Raw genomic sequence first — 13,051 nt, 5'->3', positions numbered from 1 at the left:
GTTAAATGAGAATAACAATATATGCCTTCCCTTCACCTAGGGTTTTCTTCCTTCCCCAGGAATTAAAAGAGCCAACATATAGGAGAGCATCACCCTATAAGTACATGTTGTAATCATGATAAGATGGTTTCCTGGAGTCACAATGGGTATGCTGTATAGTTATGAGGATTCAATGGGGTAAAATTTTAACTTTAAAAGATGCCTGACCAATAGTAAGCATTCAATACATGCTAGCCATTACTGTTTCCTTTCCCGTTTCCACTCTTTTCTCTTGCTCCTCCAAAAAAATGAGTGGTTGCGATACCCAGGTGATCTCTGCAGCTCAACTTCTATTATTGTCTGCTTCCTCTCTCCTCCTCATCCCGTCCCCCTTTTTTCCTTCTCTCCCTCTCTTTGGATCACAGCTTTTCTCTCGCCTCAGGCACCCCGTGCAGCCAGATGTCCACATCTCAGGGAACTTAGAGCTGACACGGAACCAGCCGGGACCTGCCTGAGACCAGGAGTTCTCCCCGCATTTAGCGTCTAGCACTCGTCCAACAATAAAGTTTTATTGAAACAAAGCAGGAAAAAAAAAGGCGCCTGTCATTCTTTCCTCAACAGCCAATTAGAGAACAGAATGTCCGCGTCGCTCAGGGGAGCTTCAGCAGTCGGAGGCGAGGGCGGGGCATATCGCGCCGGAAATCGGCCCCGTAAGAGCGGAAGTACGGCCGGAAACCAGCCATAGAGTTTAGGGGCCAGAGCGACCCTGCAAGGAGGTGGCAGGAAACGCTAGGAACAGCTGCCGGAGGTGACGGAGCGGTAGCCCCGCCCGGTGCGCTGGAAGACGGAGCTTCCAGGTAGTGGCCCGCAGAATCTGACCCAGAGTACGACGGGGCAGCCGGCGGGAGCCCACGGTCCTCGGGCGGCCTCTTTAAGGGAGTGGGCGGAGCCACGTGGAAGGAATCCGAGGGTGAGGTCACGTGGTGCGCGGCACGTGCGGGGCACCGTGGAGATTTGAGGGAGCGTCGTGGTTGGGGTGCACGCTGTGTGACACCCTCCCTCTTTGCGACCTGTGCCTTGGGGTTCAACGGGGTGCACGTGGTGGGACTCTTGATAGGCGCAGGACTGGGGGAGGTGGGCGTGGCAACCTTGTGTCATCCGGTCCACCATCTAGGATTTTAAGTTTCCTAGATCCAGTGTTAGACTGCTCCATCTCTGATTCCTCGTTGTGAAAGTGACTCAGTGTCCCTGCAATCCAGCCCCTAGGCCTTGTGCTTTCCATCCTCCCCAGTTTAGGAACCTTCAGCTTCACATCCTTTTTCCTTGCAGCTCCAGACTTCCTGAGCCCAGGTCCTTCCAGCTCAGTGCAGCCATGAGTGCCGAGGTGAAGGTGACAGGGCAGAACCAGGAGCAATTTCTGCTTCTGGCCAAGTCGGCCAAGGGGGCAGCGCTGGCCACTCTCATCCACCAGGTGCTGGAGGCCCCTGGTGTCTACGTGTTTGGGGAACTGCTGGATATGCCTAATGTTAGAGAGGTGGGTTTCTGGCCTGGATAGCCCCCAGGGAAGCTTGGGGCTAAAGGTTGAGTTTCAGAACGGGTGGGAAGGGCTCATTTTGCAACCGCATAACCATTCATTTGAACAGGAATATGGTGATAATTAACCTACTAACTTCTGCAGTTTGCAGAAGTAAGTAGGCAAGTAAACCTCTTAATTCCCCCTTGGAGATGAATGATCTGTAAAACCCAGTATTTTTCATTTTTAAGCACAAGAGCCTGTGATTCAGAACAGGAGACCTGATACCAGCCAGTCTCCATCAGTGTCATATCTCTTTATAATCATATTACCTTGATCAGGTCACTTTTATTTTAGGGCCTAAATTTTCTTTTCTTTTTTTTTTTTTGTGGCACATGGGCTTAGTTGCTCCACGGCATGTGGGATCTTCCTGGAGCAGGGATCGAACCCGTGACCTCTGCATTGGCAGGCGGATTCTTAACCACTGCGCCACCTAGGAAGCACCTAAATTTTCTTTTTTAAAAATGAACCTGATGCTGCTCCTCATTATTGTTGTAGAAGCCAGATGAGGTTATAGGAAAGTGTAAAGTCTGATACAAATGGAAGGAATGAATGTGAAATTGGTATGACCTGTCCTCTCCCCTTTGCACCATATGCTAATTCACTTACGTTAGATAAGGTAGAAGTTATCTTTTTCCCAAAGACAAATGCGAAGATGCTAGGAACACAGCAGAGAGAACTGTTCACACGGAAGTGGCAGAGTTAAGAATTTAAAGTCTAGAGTGAGTAGGTTGACAAGATGTATGACAACAGCCCAAATCCTGAGATGCTATGACAGTGGTAGGTGGGCACTGTGAGTTAAGTTTTTGAGGGCCACCAATTGAGTCAGTGGATTTAGGCTTTCGGGATCCTTCTGGTCCAAAGAAAACAGGCTGCCTTCTTTCCCTGCTTCCCTCTGCAGTGGAATTATAAGAGAATCAAGGTGAAGGAAAAGAAGTATGTTTTGGGTGCCTGTTTAGCACTCTGCTAGTCATCTGGGAATATCAGAAAAGTACAAGACACAGTGCTACCCTTCTGTAACTTACATTACAGTTGCAGAGATAAGATGAATGCATATCCATGTGTAAATCATTTATTTAGCAAGTATTTATTGGCAAAGCCAACTACGTGAACAGCTCTGCTAGACCTAAGTGGGATACCGGAGTAATGGTATCTTGTTGAAAGAAAGATCTATAATCTTGCTGAAAAGAAAGATATTCTTAGGTAACAACCTTAGGTGGGCTTTGATTGACTAAGTGGGTAATCAGTGGTAGGAGGAGAGGAGGTCTGGCAGGACTGGCTTGGGTGATGGAAGCTCCCGAGTGAGGCCGGTCTGAAGCAGAGCCACAATCCCAGTGCCTGCCCAGATCGTGCAGCTGTTCAGAGAGTGAGACTGAGGTAGAAGTCTTTCATGAATTGAGGAGTACAGCAGACTCCCTAAAGATATTCAAAGTCCGAAATACTAAATACGTTCTAAGGACCAAACAACACAGTTTGCAATGTCTGGTGTGTGGTGTGTGTGTATGTGATGTTAGTTACTAAACACTTAAAGTATTCAGCTCTGAATTTAGGGTAGGAATTGGAGGCAGTTGGAGCAAAAGGGCATTTGGATTGGGAGGATGGTGTAAACAAAAGCCTGGAGGTGGAAATGAAGCCTTCCTATGGGGAGAGTGATCAGAGAGGCAGAGAGTTCCTTTTGGTGAGCAGGGAGAGCTAATGTTGGAGGGGAAAGCTGAGGCCAGAAAGTGGAGTTCAAACAAGGTAAGGTTGGAAGGGTGGAGAGAGAGGCCCTTCTTGTCACCTTTTTTCTTCCCTCATGTTCTCGCAGCTGGCTGAGAGTGACTTTGCTTCCACGTTCCGGCTGCTCACGGTGTTTGCTTATGGGACATATGCTGACTACTTAGGTAACAGGAGGGGCTGGAGGTCTGGAGACTGGAGGTGGGAGAAGGGCAGTTTACGGAGGGACTTAGAAGAAATTCCTGGGATACCTGACTTAGCTCCCTTAAGTATACAGGGTCAGGGTCAAGACCTGAATTGGCATGGAAAACTCAAAAAAAAAAAAAAAGGCAACGGAAGGAGGCTAGGGCTTTCCACAGAAGCGAAATCAGAATTCCCTACACTTTGTCTTTTTTTTTTCCCTAGCTGAAGCCCGGAATCTTCCCCCACTCACAGAGGCTCAGAAGAATAAGCTTCGACACCTCTCAGTAGTCACCTTGGCTGCCAAAGTCAAGGTGAGTGACAGTTCCCCCAGTCCTGAGCAGCAGAGCACCCTTCTGTATCTCCCTTCTCGAGGGCCCATCTGAAGGGAATGGCACTTGGACAGCCTTTGACTACCATGTTGCTTCTTCCTGCCCCACCCTCCACGCCCCTCCCAGGTCCTTATCCGAACCCCATTACTTGCGGTCTTTAGGGCTGAATATTATTCTGCTAGTTTTCTATTTTGTTTTTGTTTTCAGCCAACTTAAGTTCTAAGCAAAACACCTTTTGTGTTTGGGGTCAGAATAGCAAGTAGAAAGACGCTCACTGTCATTCAACAGCCCCCTCCCCACCCCCCATAAAGTCCCCTGCAAACAGCCTCGGCGTCCAGAGCTGGAACGAAGCTCACTCTTCTGGTGAAGTGCCAGCTTCTGCTCGCTGGAATAAGAAATACATAACCCAGGGAGTCCCCTGGTGGTCCAGTGGTTAGGACTCGGTGCTTTCACTGTGGTGGCCCGGGTTCCATCTCTGGTTGGGAAATAAAATCCCGCAAGCGGCACAGTACGACAGAAAAAAAAAGAAGAAAGGAAAGATATAACTCAGAAGTGTCATTGTATATCCTGTTGGGTTCCGTTTTTGTTAACTGTCCCTCTCCGTCCATCGGCATCACCTCCCTGTTACCTGACTGCCCGTCGTGTTCCTGGTTGTAAACTAGACTTTCTGCTGGAGACGCCTATTTGGGGGTAGAAAGAGTGTAGATAGTAAATCGAGTAGCCGCAGACCCCTCCCACACCGCATCCTCCCGTTACGTCAAGCTTGCCTTGACCAGGTCCGTGTGCTGAGCCAGAGGGTGGACATCCAGGCAGATGTCACCCTGTGGTGGGGGAGGGAAGAGAGTAGGGGCACACGTCTTTTAAGGTTGTCCTTCTCCTGTTGTTGTTTCTCAAGTGGGAATACTTTTATCTATTTTGCCTTAGAACCAGCCTCGCAGAGGAAATGATTTAGGAGTAGGAGTGGAGGGTGGGCAGTGGGGGAAGGAGGGAAGAAGAATCTTGGAAGCCCTTCCCTGCTGCAGAACCTCACAGACCCCAGCCTGCCCTCTGGGCCACAGTGTATCCCATATGCAGTGCTGCTGGAGGCCCTGGCCCTGCGGAACGTGCGGCAGCTGGAAGACCTCGTCATCGAGGCCGTGTACGCCGACGTGCTGCGCGGCTCCCTGGACCAGCGCAACCAGCGGCTGGAGGTCGACTACAGCATCGGGCGGGACATCCAGCGCCAGGACCTCAGTGCCATTGCCCGAACCCTGCAGGAGTGGTGAGACCTGTGTCCCAGCACTGCCCCTTCTCTACTCGCCCCAAGAAAGGGAGGGGTGCTTTGGAGGGAGGAGAGCTGGGCTGGGTGGCATCGGTGGAACCCAGGAGGATGAAGAGAAGTGAGCTCGTTCCTCCAGAGGCTTCTGAGGGAAGAACGGAGTGGAGGAGGGCCTGGGGGGCAGGAGGCGGGAGGCACGTCCTCTGTATAGTGAGTGGGGGAACGAGGGAGATGGTACTCTTGAGCGCACCCCTTGAGGGGTGGGTCGCCTCTCTCAGGCTGGATGTTGCCTCCTGGTCTGTGACCAGCACTGTCCACAGGCCACGGGCCTCTCCCACTTCTGCTTTCTCTGTGTTCTTGTCTGACCAGTTCATTAACACACCTTCTTTTTTCCCTCTTTAGCCTCTCCCGCCCTGTTTCAGTTATAGTTCTTACTTCGTTGCACATCACCCCAGGCACTTCTTTCTCCTCCCTTATCCTCCCCGAGTGTCCTTCTGGGTCCTGGGAATTGCGTCACAGGTGGTTTCCGGGTGCCCTGGCGAGGCTTCTAACTCCGACAGGGATCTGGACGCCAGGACCTGGGGGTCTTTCCGAGTCTATTTTCCGTGAGTCTTTGGTCCCGGCGCTCCTCTGCTGACCCTCCTCCCCACTGATTCCTGCAGGTGTGTGGGCTGCGAGGTGGTGCTGTCAGGCATTGAGGAGCAGGTGAGCCGCGCCAACCAGCACAAGGAGCAGCAGCTGGGCCTGAAGCAGCAGATTGAGAGCGAGGTGAGCGGGCAGGGGAGCGGGACAGTCCGAGCTCCTGCAGCCTGGGCCGCTTGTCCCGGGCAGAGGGCCGTGGACTGTGGCGGTCACAGACAGACCACGTGGGCAGGGACTGTCAGGTTCTGGAACCTCCCTAGTTTTCCCCACTCCTTTCATCCTGGCAGGTCGCCAACCTGAAAAAAACCATAAAAGTTACAACAGCCGCCGCCGCCGCGGCCACATCTCAGGACCCCGAGCAACACCTGACTGAGCTGAGGGAACCGGCTCCGGGCACGAACCAGCGGCAGCCCAGCAAGAAAGCCTCGAAGGGCAAGGGGTGAGCGGGTGCGGCGGGAGCCGCGCGCGTCCCGAGTGCCCTGCTGCTGCTTCCTGGTCCCGTCACCTGCTTGGGGGTTGGGAACAGGGAGCTTGCAGTGCTGAGGGCTTCCCTGCAGCCTCTCTCTCTCTTCCTCCCTTTCCAGGCTCCGAGGGAGCGCCAAGATTTGGTCCAAGTCAAACTGAGGGACTGTCGTTTCTTCCCGGGCTGTGGGGTCCTGGCTGCCTGCCCGCCCCTTAGGAGTCCTCAGAGAGCCTTCCTGTGCCCCTGGCCAGCTGATAATCTAGGTTCATGACCCGTCACCTCCCTTCTTTCCCCTGTCCCCAAGCATAGATCACACCTTCTCTGGGGAGGAGGCAAGTACAAGTCATGTTTTTGTTGGTACTTTTTGTTTCATGTGACTTTCTTCTGTGTCCCATCGTTCCCTCCCCCTCCCTGCCATGCTCTCTCCCCTGTTTCTTTAGGAGTCAGCATCTGCCCCTGTTTATTATATGTCCCTGCGTGAGTGGGGCTGCTGCGTCTCCAGCATAACCCACACGTGTTCCTCCCCCCACCGCCCCTGCCCTGCATGCCTCATCCCCGGCCCCCGCCCCCTGCCCCCAGCCTATTTGGGCAGCATCTGAAGAGCCCTTGGGCTCCCACCTTTATTCCCACCCCGAGAGTTGTGGGAGCCAGCCTGCCATTCTAGGAGTCACTGGACACTCGCATCCTAGAATCCTGGCCCTCTGCAGTTGCTCCCTGTCCTCCCTCCTCCCCTTGGGCCCTGGGAGTGCTGCTGCTTCAATGACCCCGGAGCCTCAGGGCAGCTGTTTCTTGAGCTGTTGGGAGATGGTTCTTTCTTGGCCGTGGCTATCTTAGAGTGCCTGATGGCAATCCTGGAAGGATTTATGCTTCCTTTTGTGGGTTTGGTGGGGAAGGGAAGGGGCTATAGATTGTATAAAAAGAGTATATATACATATATCTATATATAACATGACACAGAAATAAATCTATAAGAAGTCTATCTGCAAACACGCCCTGAACTGGTTTTCTTCTGTCTTTGGTATTTGTGGACCGGAAGAAGGCTCACTCCCAGTCCACTGTAAAGCAAAGTGCTGGAAAAAGAAGAGAACTGGGTACTATGTGCCGAGTCCTGGCCGCGGAGCCAGGAGAGTGAGATCCTGGGCCATTTGACTTTGGACAAATTGCTCAGTACCTTGGCGTCCATTCAGAAGCAATGGATGCTCACCGAGGACCAGCACGTGGTAGGTGCCGGAGATGCAAAATGATGGTCTCTGTCCCTGCTCTCTAGGAGCTTCACTTCAGCCTGTTTCCTTCCACTTTACAGAATGGTAGGGGGAAGAGTTGATAGTAAACTTCAGTTTTTGCATCAAAACCCCACAGGTCTCTCAGGTCTCAGTAAGAAGCAGCAGTCGGGCTCCTGTCCCGTGTCCGAACAGTGTCCTGGGAGGATTGGTCTCCTTGGCTCAGTGTGTTGCTGCACACGCCCTAGAATTGAGAAGCTCTAGTGTAAGGGACAGTTGGTCCCCCTTGTGCATGAGAGGCCATTGGCTCCTGAGGGTCCTGGTGTTGCCCGAGCTGCTCTCCTGAGCTTATGCTGTCCTCTAGGTGGAGATGTAGGACAGACTACTCTTTACTGGTCCTAAAGGTGTCAGTTGTAGAATTGAAAGTGGGGGTGGATCCTGAGTTTTTGGTTAAAAGTGGGCTGGGTGAGCCTGTTGTGTTGAGGGGCAGTGGAGACTTAATGGGACCAATCCAGTGAGCTCTGCCTCAGGAACTGACGCTTGTGGCCTCTTGTTTTAGTTTTGGCCTAGGCTAGCCTGTAGAGCCTTTTGCATCTTGATTCTAAGTCTCTACCTCTGAAATAAACCCCTTCTTCCTCTCATACTGTCCACCGTAGAAATCACTAACTCCTGTTGCTTCGGACCTGTGTCCCCTCCCTCTGTCGAGGCCCCATTTTTGTCTTGCACTTTAGTTTCTCACTTTCCTGCAAGCTGCTTCAAGAACTGCCCTGATGCCTCTATCTACTTCCAGCCTTTAGCGGGTGGCTCTGCAGCCTGGTATGGGCTGGGCTGGGACTGCCTGGTCCTACACCCAAAGAGGGAGGAGGGGCCGTTCACAGCCCCAGGGACATGGAAATACAACTTGCCTTTAATTTACGAACACTGGGCTCTTGGCTGCCAAGGCTTGGAGGTGGGGGAGTGGATTATTTGTGGGCTGTTTTTGACCATGGAATTTAGTTCAGGATTTAGGGATTCCATGCATAACCAAGTCTAGGGCACCAGGAGAATTCTCTGAACCAAAACATCTTATCACCACTTGCCCATTCTTACACACTGATCCCCACTGTACAGCAATCTCAGAGGAGCTTAGGGCTGGACCACTGTAGCAGGAGGAGGAAGAAGAGAACTTTTCTTCCTGTAAATTCAGAGGTCGTGCACATGGAACAGATGACACTTAGACGGTTAAGCCAAAGTCTCTGGAGCTAAAAACTGCAGTTGGACTAAGGCGCACCTTTATACACAAGAAGAGCAAAGACAATGTCTACAGTCATATTTCATGCGACCGCGTTAAAGAGGGGTTAGAAATTCTCTGCTTGGGTGCATCATCCAACCTGGGTGGAGAGAAGGGAGTTCAAAGGGGCGAGTCTAGGCAGTGTGTGAGTTCTCTGGCTGTATAACAAATTACCCTAAAACCGAGTGACTTAATGCATGTTTATGATCTTGGTTTCTGTGGTTTGGGACTCTGCACAACTAAGCTGAGTTCTCTGATGAGTTTTCAGGGTTGTTCCCAAGGCTACAGCATGGTGATAGTGAGTGCGTCCCATCTCAGGCTTCCAGTGGGAAGGACCTATTTCCGGGTACAGCCAGTGACTGTCAGCAGGATTCACTGCCTCTAGGTGATCAGACTAAGGACCTCATTCTCTGGCTGACTAGGTCAGAGGCCACCCCCTTCATCAGAGCAGCAAGAGCCAGAGAGACCGTATCAACAAGGGGAAATCACAGTCTTGTAACCTAATCATGGGAGAAACATCCCATCACTTTTACTAGTCACCAGGTCCAGCGAGCGTAGTGACTCTCAGAAGGTGGGGATCATTGTGAGGCGTGTCAGAACTTTCCTAGCACAGGCAGTGGTTCTGTGGCCCACCGGAATCATCAGGGGAGCTTTTGAAAATGCATACTCCTGGACCCCAGTTCCTGGTGAATTAGAATCTCGGATTGGACTGGAAGTGGGACTTCACCTCTCTGATTGGCTCAGCTCTGAGCTGTGATGGCCCGTTTATGTAAGCAGACTTGCCCAGGTTAGTGGCACCTCGGATCAACTGAGAAGGCTTCTTGTCTACTGCAGGGCCTTGGAGGATGTGTGAGGAGGCCCGGGGTCACCATCCGGGATAGAGGGATGCGCAAAGGTGAAACGTTGAGTATAGGGCAAGAGAGAGGACTTGTCCTGTCCTCTGAGATTCTTAAGTATATGGTTATATAATTGAAAGTGTGATAAACACTAAGAAGTATAGGGTGACATGAAAGCACTTACCAGGGGATCTACTTCGTGCCTGGTGTCAGGAAAGCCTCCTCTGAGGATGTGACCTTTAAACTGAAACTAGAAACCCAAGTAGCAGTTAACCTGATAAAGGGGAGGGAGGGTGAGCATTTTGAGTGGGGGGAATAGTGAGATGAAGGCCTAGAGGCAGAAAGGTTTCATCCTGTGACCTAGTGTGACTCCCCTAATATGAAATGCATAATTTGGGGAATGGGGTGGGGAATACCATCCTATACTTTTATTTATCGTTCATCTGTCCAATCAATTGGTAAATATATCTTAACTGAAAAATCTGAAATAATATAAACCATAATGCATATGTTATACATCCTGGACACTGGGATTTGGGGTGATTTTTGTCTTTTTGCCTGTCTCTATTTTCTAATCTTTCTATGATAACTGCTAATAATAGATAATATTTTTATTATCTTTTAAAATTTATTTTTGGCTCTGTTGGCTCTGTTGCTGTGCACAGGATTTCTCTAGTTGCGGGGAGCTGGGGCTACTCTTCATTGTGGTGCGCAGGGTTCTCATTGTGGTGGCTTCTCTTGTTGCAGGGCACTGACTCAAGGCATGTGGGCTTCAGTGGTTGTGGCACGTGGGCTCAATAGTTATGGATTATGGGCTCTAGAGTGCAGGCTCAGTAGTTGTGGCACATGGGCTTAGTTGCTCCGCGGCATGTGGGATCTTCCCGGACCAGGGCTCTAACCCATGTCCCCTGCATTGGCAGGCAGATTCTTAACCACTTTACCACCAGGGAAGCCCAATATTATTCATTATTAACAAATAATATTTATTAAGTGCTGACTGTGGCCAAGCACTGTTCTGAGTGCTTTATGTATATAAACTCATTTAATACACCAACAATCTTCTGAGGTTAATATCACTATTTTCCCCTTCTAAAGATGATGGAAGGGACTTCCCTGGTGGCACAGTAGTTAAGAATCCGCTTGCCAATGCAGGGTACATGGGTTTAATCCCTGCTCCAGGAAGATCCCATATGCCTTGGAGCAACTAAGCCCGTGAGCCACAACTAATGAGCCCATGCTCCGCAACTATTGAAGCCCGTGCACCGAGAGCCCGTGCTCCGCAGCGAGAAGCCACCTCAGTGAGAAGCCTGCGAACTGCAATGAAGAGTAGCCCCCGCTCACCGCAACTAGAGAAAGCCCACGCAGCAACTTAGACCCAACACAGACAATAAATAAATAAATAAATATTTTTAAAAATAAATAAAAATAAAGATGATGGAAGTGGTACAGAGAGATTATGTAACCTGCCTAGGGTCATACATATTACAAGTGGAGTAGGCATACCCCACTCTGTCTCTCTTAAGCTCCTGGACAGAATGCACGGAACAGTGATCCGAGATCTGTGATAAACAGTAAACAAAGTAGGGAACTCCCTGGTGGTCCAGTGGTTGGGACTCCACACTTTCACTGTCGAGGGCCCAGGTTCAATTCCTGGTCAGGGAACTGGGATCCTGCAAGCCAGGCGCTGTGGCCAAAAAAAAAAAAAAAAGGTAAATGGCAGCAGGGAGAAAGACACCAGAATTCAAAGTTACATTAAACCAGTGGTGAGTTTATCATTTCCCCGCCTCCAGTATTGCCCAAATTGGACTCAAAGGCAGCCCAAAACCTAGAAGTGTACACAGAGTGTAAACTGAAACAGCTCCCCTTGGAGCCCTCTGTTGCACATTTAGGGAGCAGGAAAGGGACTCCTAAGGGTCAGAGAGTGGAGAAATCCCATTTTTCTTTTTCCCCTCTCCCACCCCAGCCCCAGGGAATACTATGGTGGTGGTAGCTACAGAAACACAATGACAGCAACAGTGGTCTGGCAGGCATTTAAAACTCTAGGGAGGAGAACCCTTCTCTCCAGCCACAGGAACTCTGGTCCCAAAAAAGTGAGGCAAATCCCCTCAGCTTTTTTCTTTCTCTGCTCTCTTGGTACTTGGCCCAGACACATAGTGAGAAATGCCCCGCAGAATAGAGAAACTAAAGCCCCATGTTTTGGGCCAGAGGATTGGGAAGGGAAGCCCCAGAGAACCAGAAAGTGTCAAGAGATTGCAGAAAGGAGGGAAATCAAGAGAACAGCCCCATACAGCTCTGTGTGAACTCCTGGGCTCACCTCTGAGCTGCACAAACATGAATCTGACCCTGAACAGTTTAACTGAAGCCTTGTGAACTGAGCTACAGGATGGGCCACTGTCCAGGTCTGACTGGCCACTGGGTGGCACACATGCAGGACTGATCCAAATAGCACTGCGAGCTGAAAATTAAATTGACATTGGAACCACAATGCCAAGAAGACAGGTTGCTGTCTGAACCTAACCTGGTCGGTTGCCTGCAGAAAACAAAAAGATACTCTCTTTAGTATTTCCATAAGACCCAGAGTCTCAAAACAATATTAAAAAATCCAGGATACTATCTAAAATTACTCAGCATACAAAGAACTCTCCAGTAAAAGACAGCCAATCCGAAGATGACAGAGGTTTTGGAATGCAAAGCAAAGACTTCGAAGCAGTTAGTATAACCATACGGGAAGAAGAAAGGGAGAACGCTCTTAAAACAAATGGAAATATAGAAAGTTTCGGCAAAGAAGTAAAGGGTACAAAGAAGAACCAAATGGAAATTTTAGAACTGAAAAATACAAATAACCAAAATAAAATTGCTTGATAGGTTTAGTAGCAGAATAAAGATGACAGAGCAAAGAGTAAGTTTGAAGATAGATCAATATAAATTATGCAATCTTGGGAATTCCCTGGTGATCCAGTGCTTAGGACTTTCACTGCCAGGGTCTGGATTCGATCCCTCATCAAGGAACTAAGATCCTGCAAGCTGTGCAGTGCAGAAAAATATAATTCAATCTAAACAACAGACATAAAAAGGTTAAAAAATTATGCAATCTAAGCAACAGAAGAAAAAAGATTAAAAACACACACATATAGGGACTTCCTAGGTGGCGCAGTGGTTGAGAATCCACCTGCCAATGCAGGGGACACAGGTTTGATCCCTGCTCCAGGAAGATCTCACGTGCCACAGAGAAACTAACCCCATGTGCCACAACTATTGAGCCCATGTGCCACAACTAACTACTGAAGCCCACTCACCTAGAGCCCATGCTTTGCAACAAGAGAAGCCATGGCAATGAGGAGCCCGTGCACTACAACAAAGAGTAGTCCCTGCTCGCCATAACCAGAGAAAGCCCGTGTGCAGCAAGGAAGACCCAACACAGCCAATAAATAAATAAATAAATAAATAAATTTAAACACACACACACATCAGAGTCTCAGGGACCTGTGGGACAGTACTAAAAGGTCTAACACTTGTGTCAACAGAGTCTCAGAAGGTAAGGAGAAAAATATGGAACAGAAAAATTATTAGAAGAAATCACAG

The 13,051-nt window shown here is 49.8% G+C and overlaps 1 protein-coding gene across 2 annotated transcripts; it reads left to right on the top strand.

The window, feature by feature from the left end:
* The first annotated feature begins 726 nt into the window (after window positions 1–726).
* COPS7A (COP9 signalosome subunit 7A) lies at window positions 727–7,131 on the top strand. Of its 2 annotated transcripts, none has more exons than XM_057703478.1 (8): window positions 727–836; window positions 1,309–1,513; window positions 3,360–3,435; window positions 3,674–3,762; window positions 4,839–5,041; window positions 5,701–5,806; window positions 5,968–6,119; window positions 6,265–7,131. In XM_057703478.1, exons 2-8 carry the CDS (start codon window positions 1,352–1,354, stop codon window positions 6,302–6,304), a joined length of 828 nt encoding a protein of 275 aa, XP_057559461.1. In that variant the 5' UTR covers window positions 727–836; window positions 1,309–1,351; the 3' UTR covers window positions 6,305–7,131. The 2 variants fall into 2 exon arrangements, with proteins under 2 accessions (XP_057559461.1, XP_057559460.1); XM_057703477.1 differs by having other exon boundaries at window positions 802–949.
* The last annotated feature ends 5,920 nt before the right edge of the window (window positions 7,132–13,051 follow it).

Source organism: Hippopotamus amphibius, chromosome 12 (genome assembly GCF_030028045.1).
Source record: "Hippopotamus amphibius kiboko isolate mHipAmp2 chromosome 12, mHipAmp2.hap2, whole genome shotgun sequence".
Lineage (NCBI taxonomy): Eukaryota > Metazoa > Chordata > Mammalia > Artiodactyla > Hippopotamidae > Hippopotamus > Hippopotamus amphibius.
This window is presented reverse-complemented; position numbering and strand designations above follow the sequence as displayed.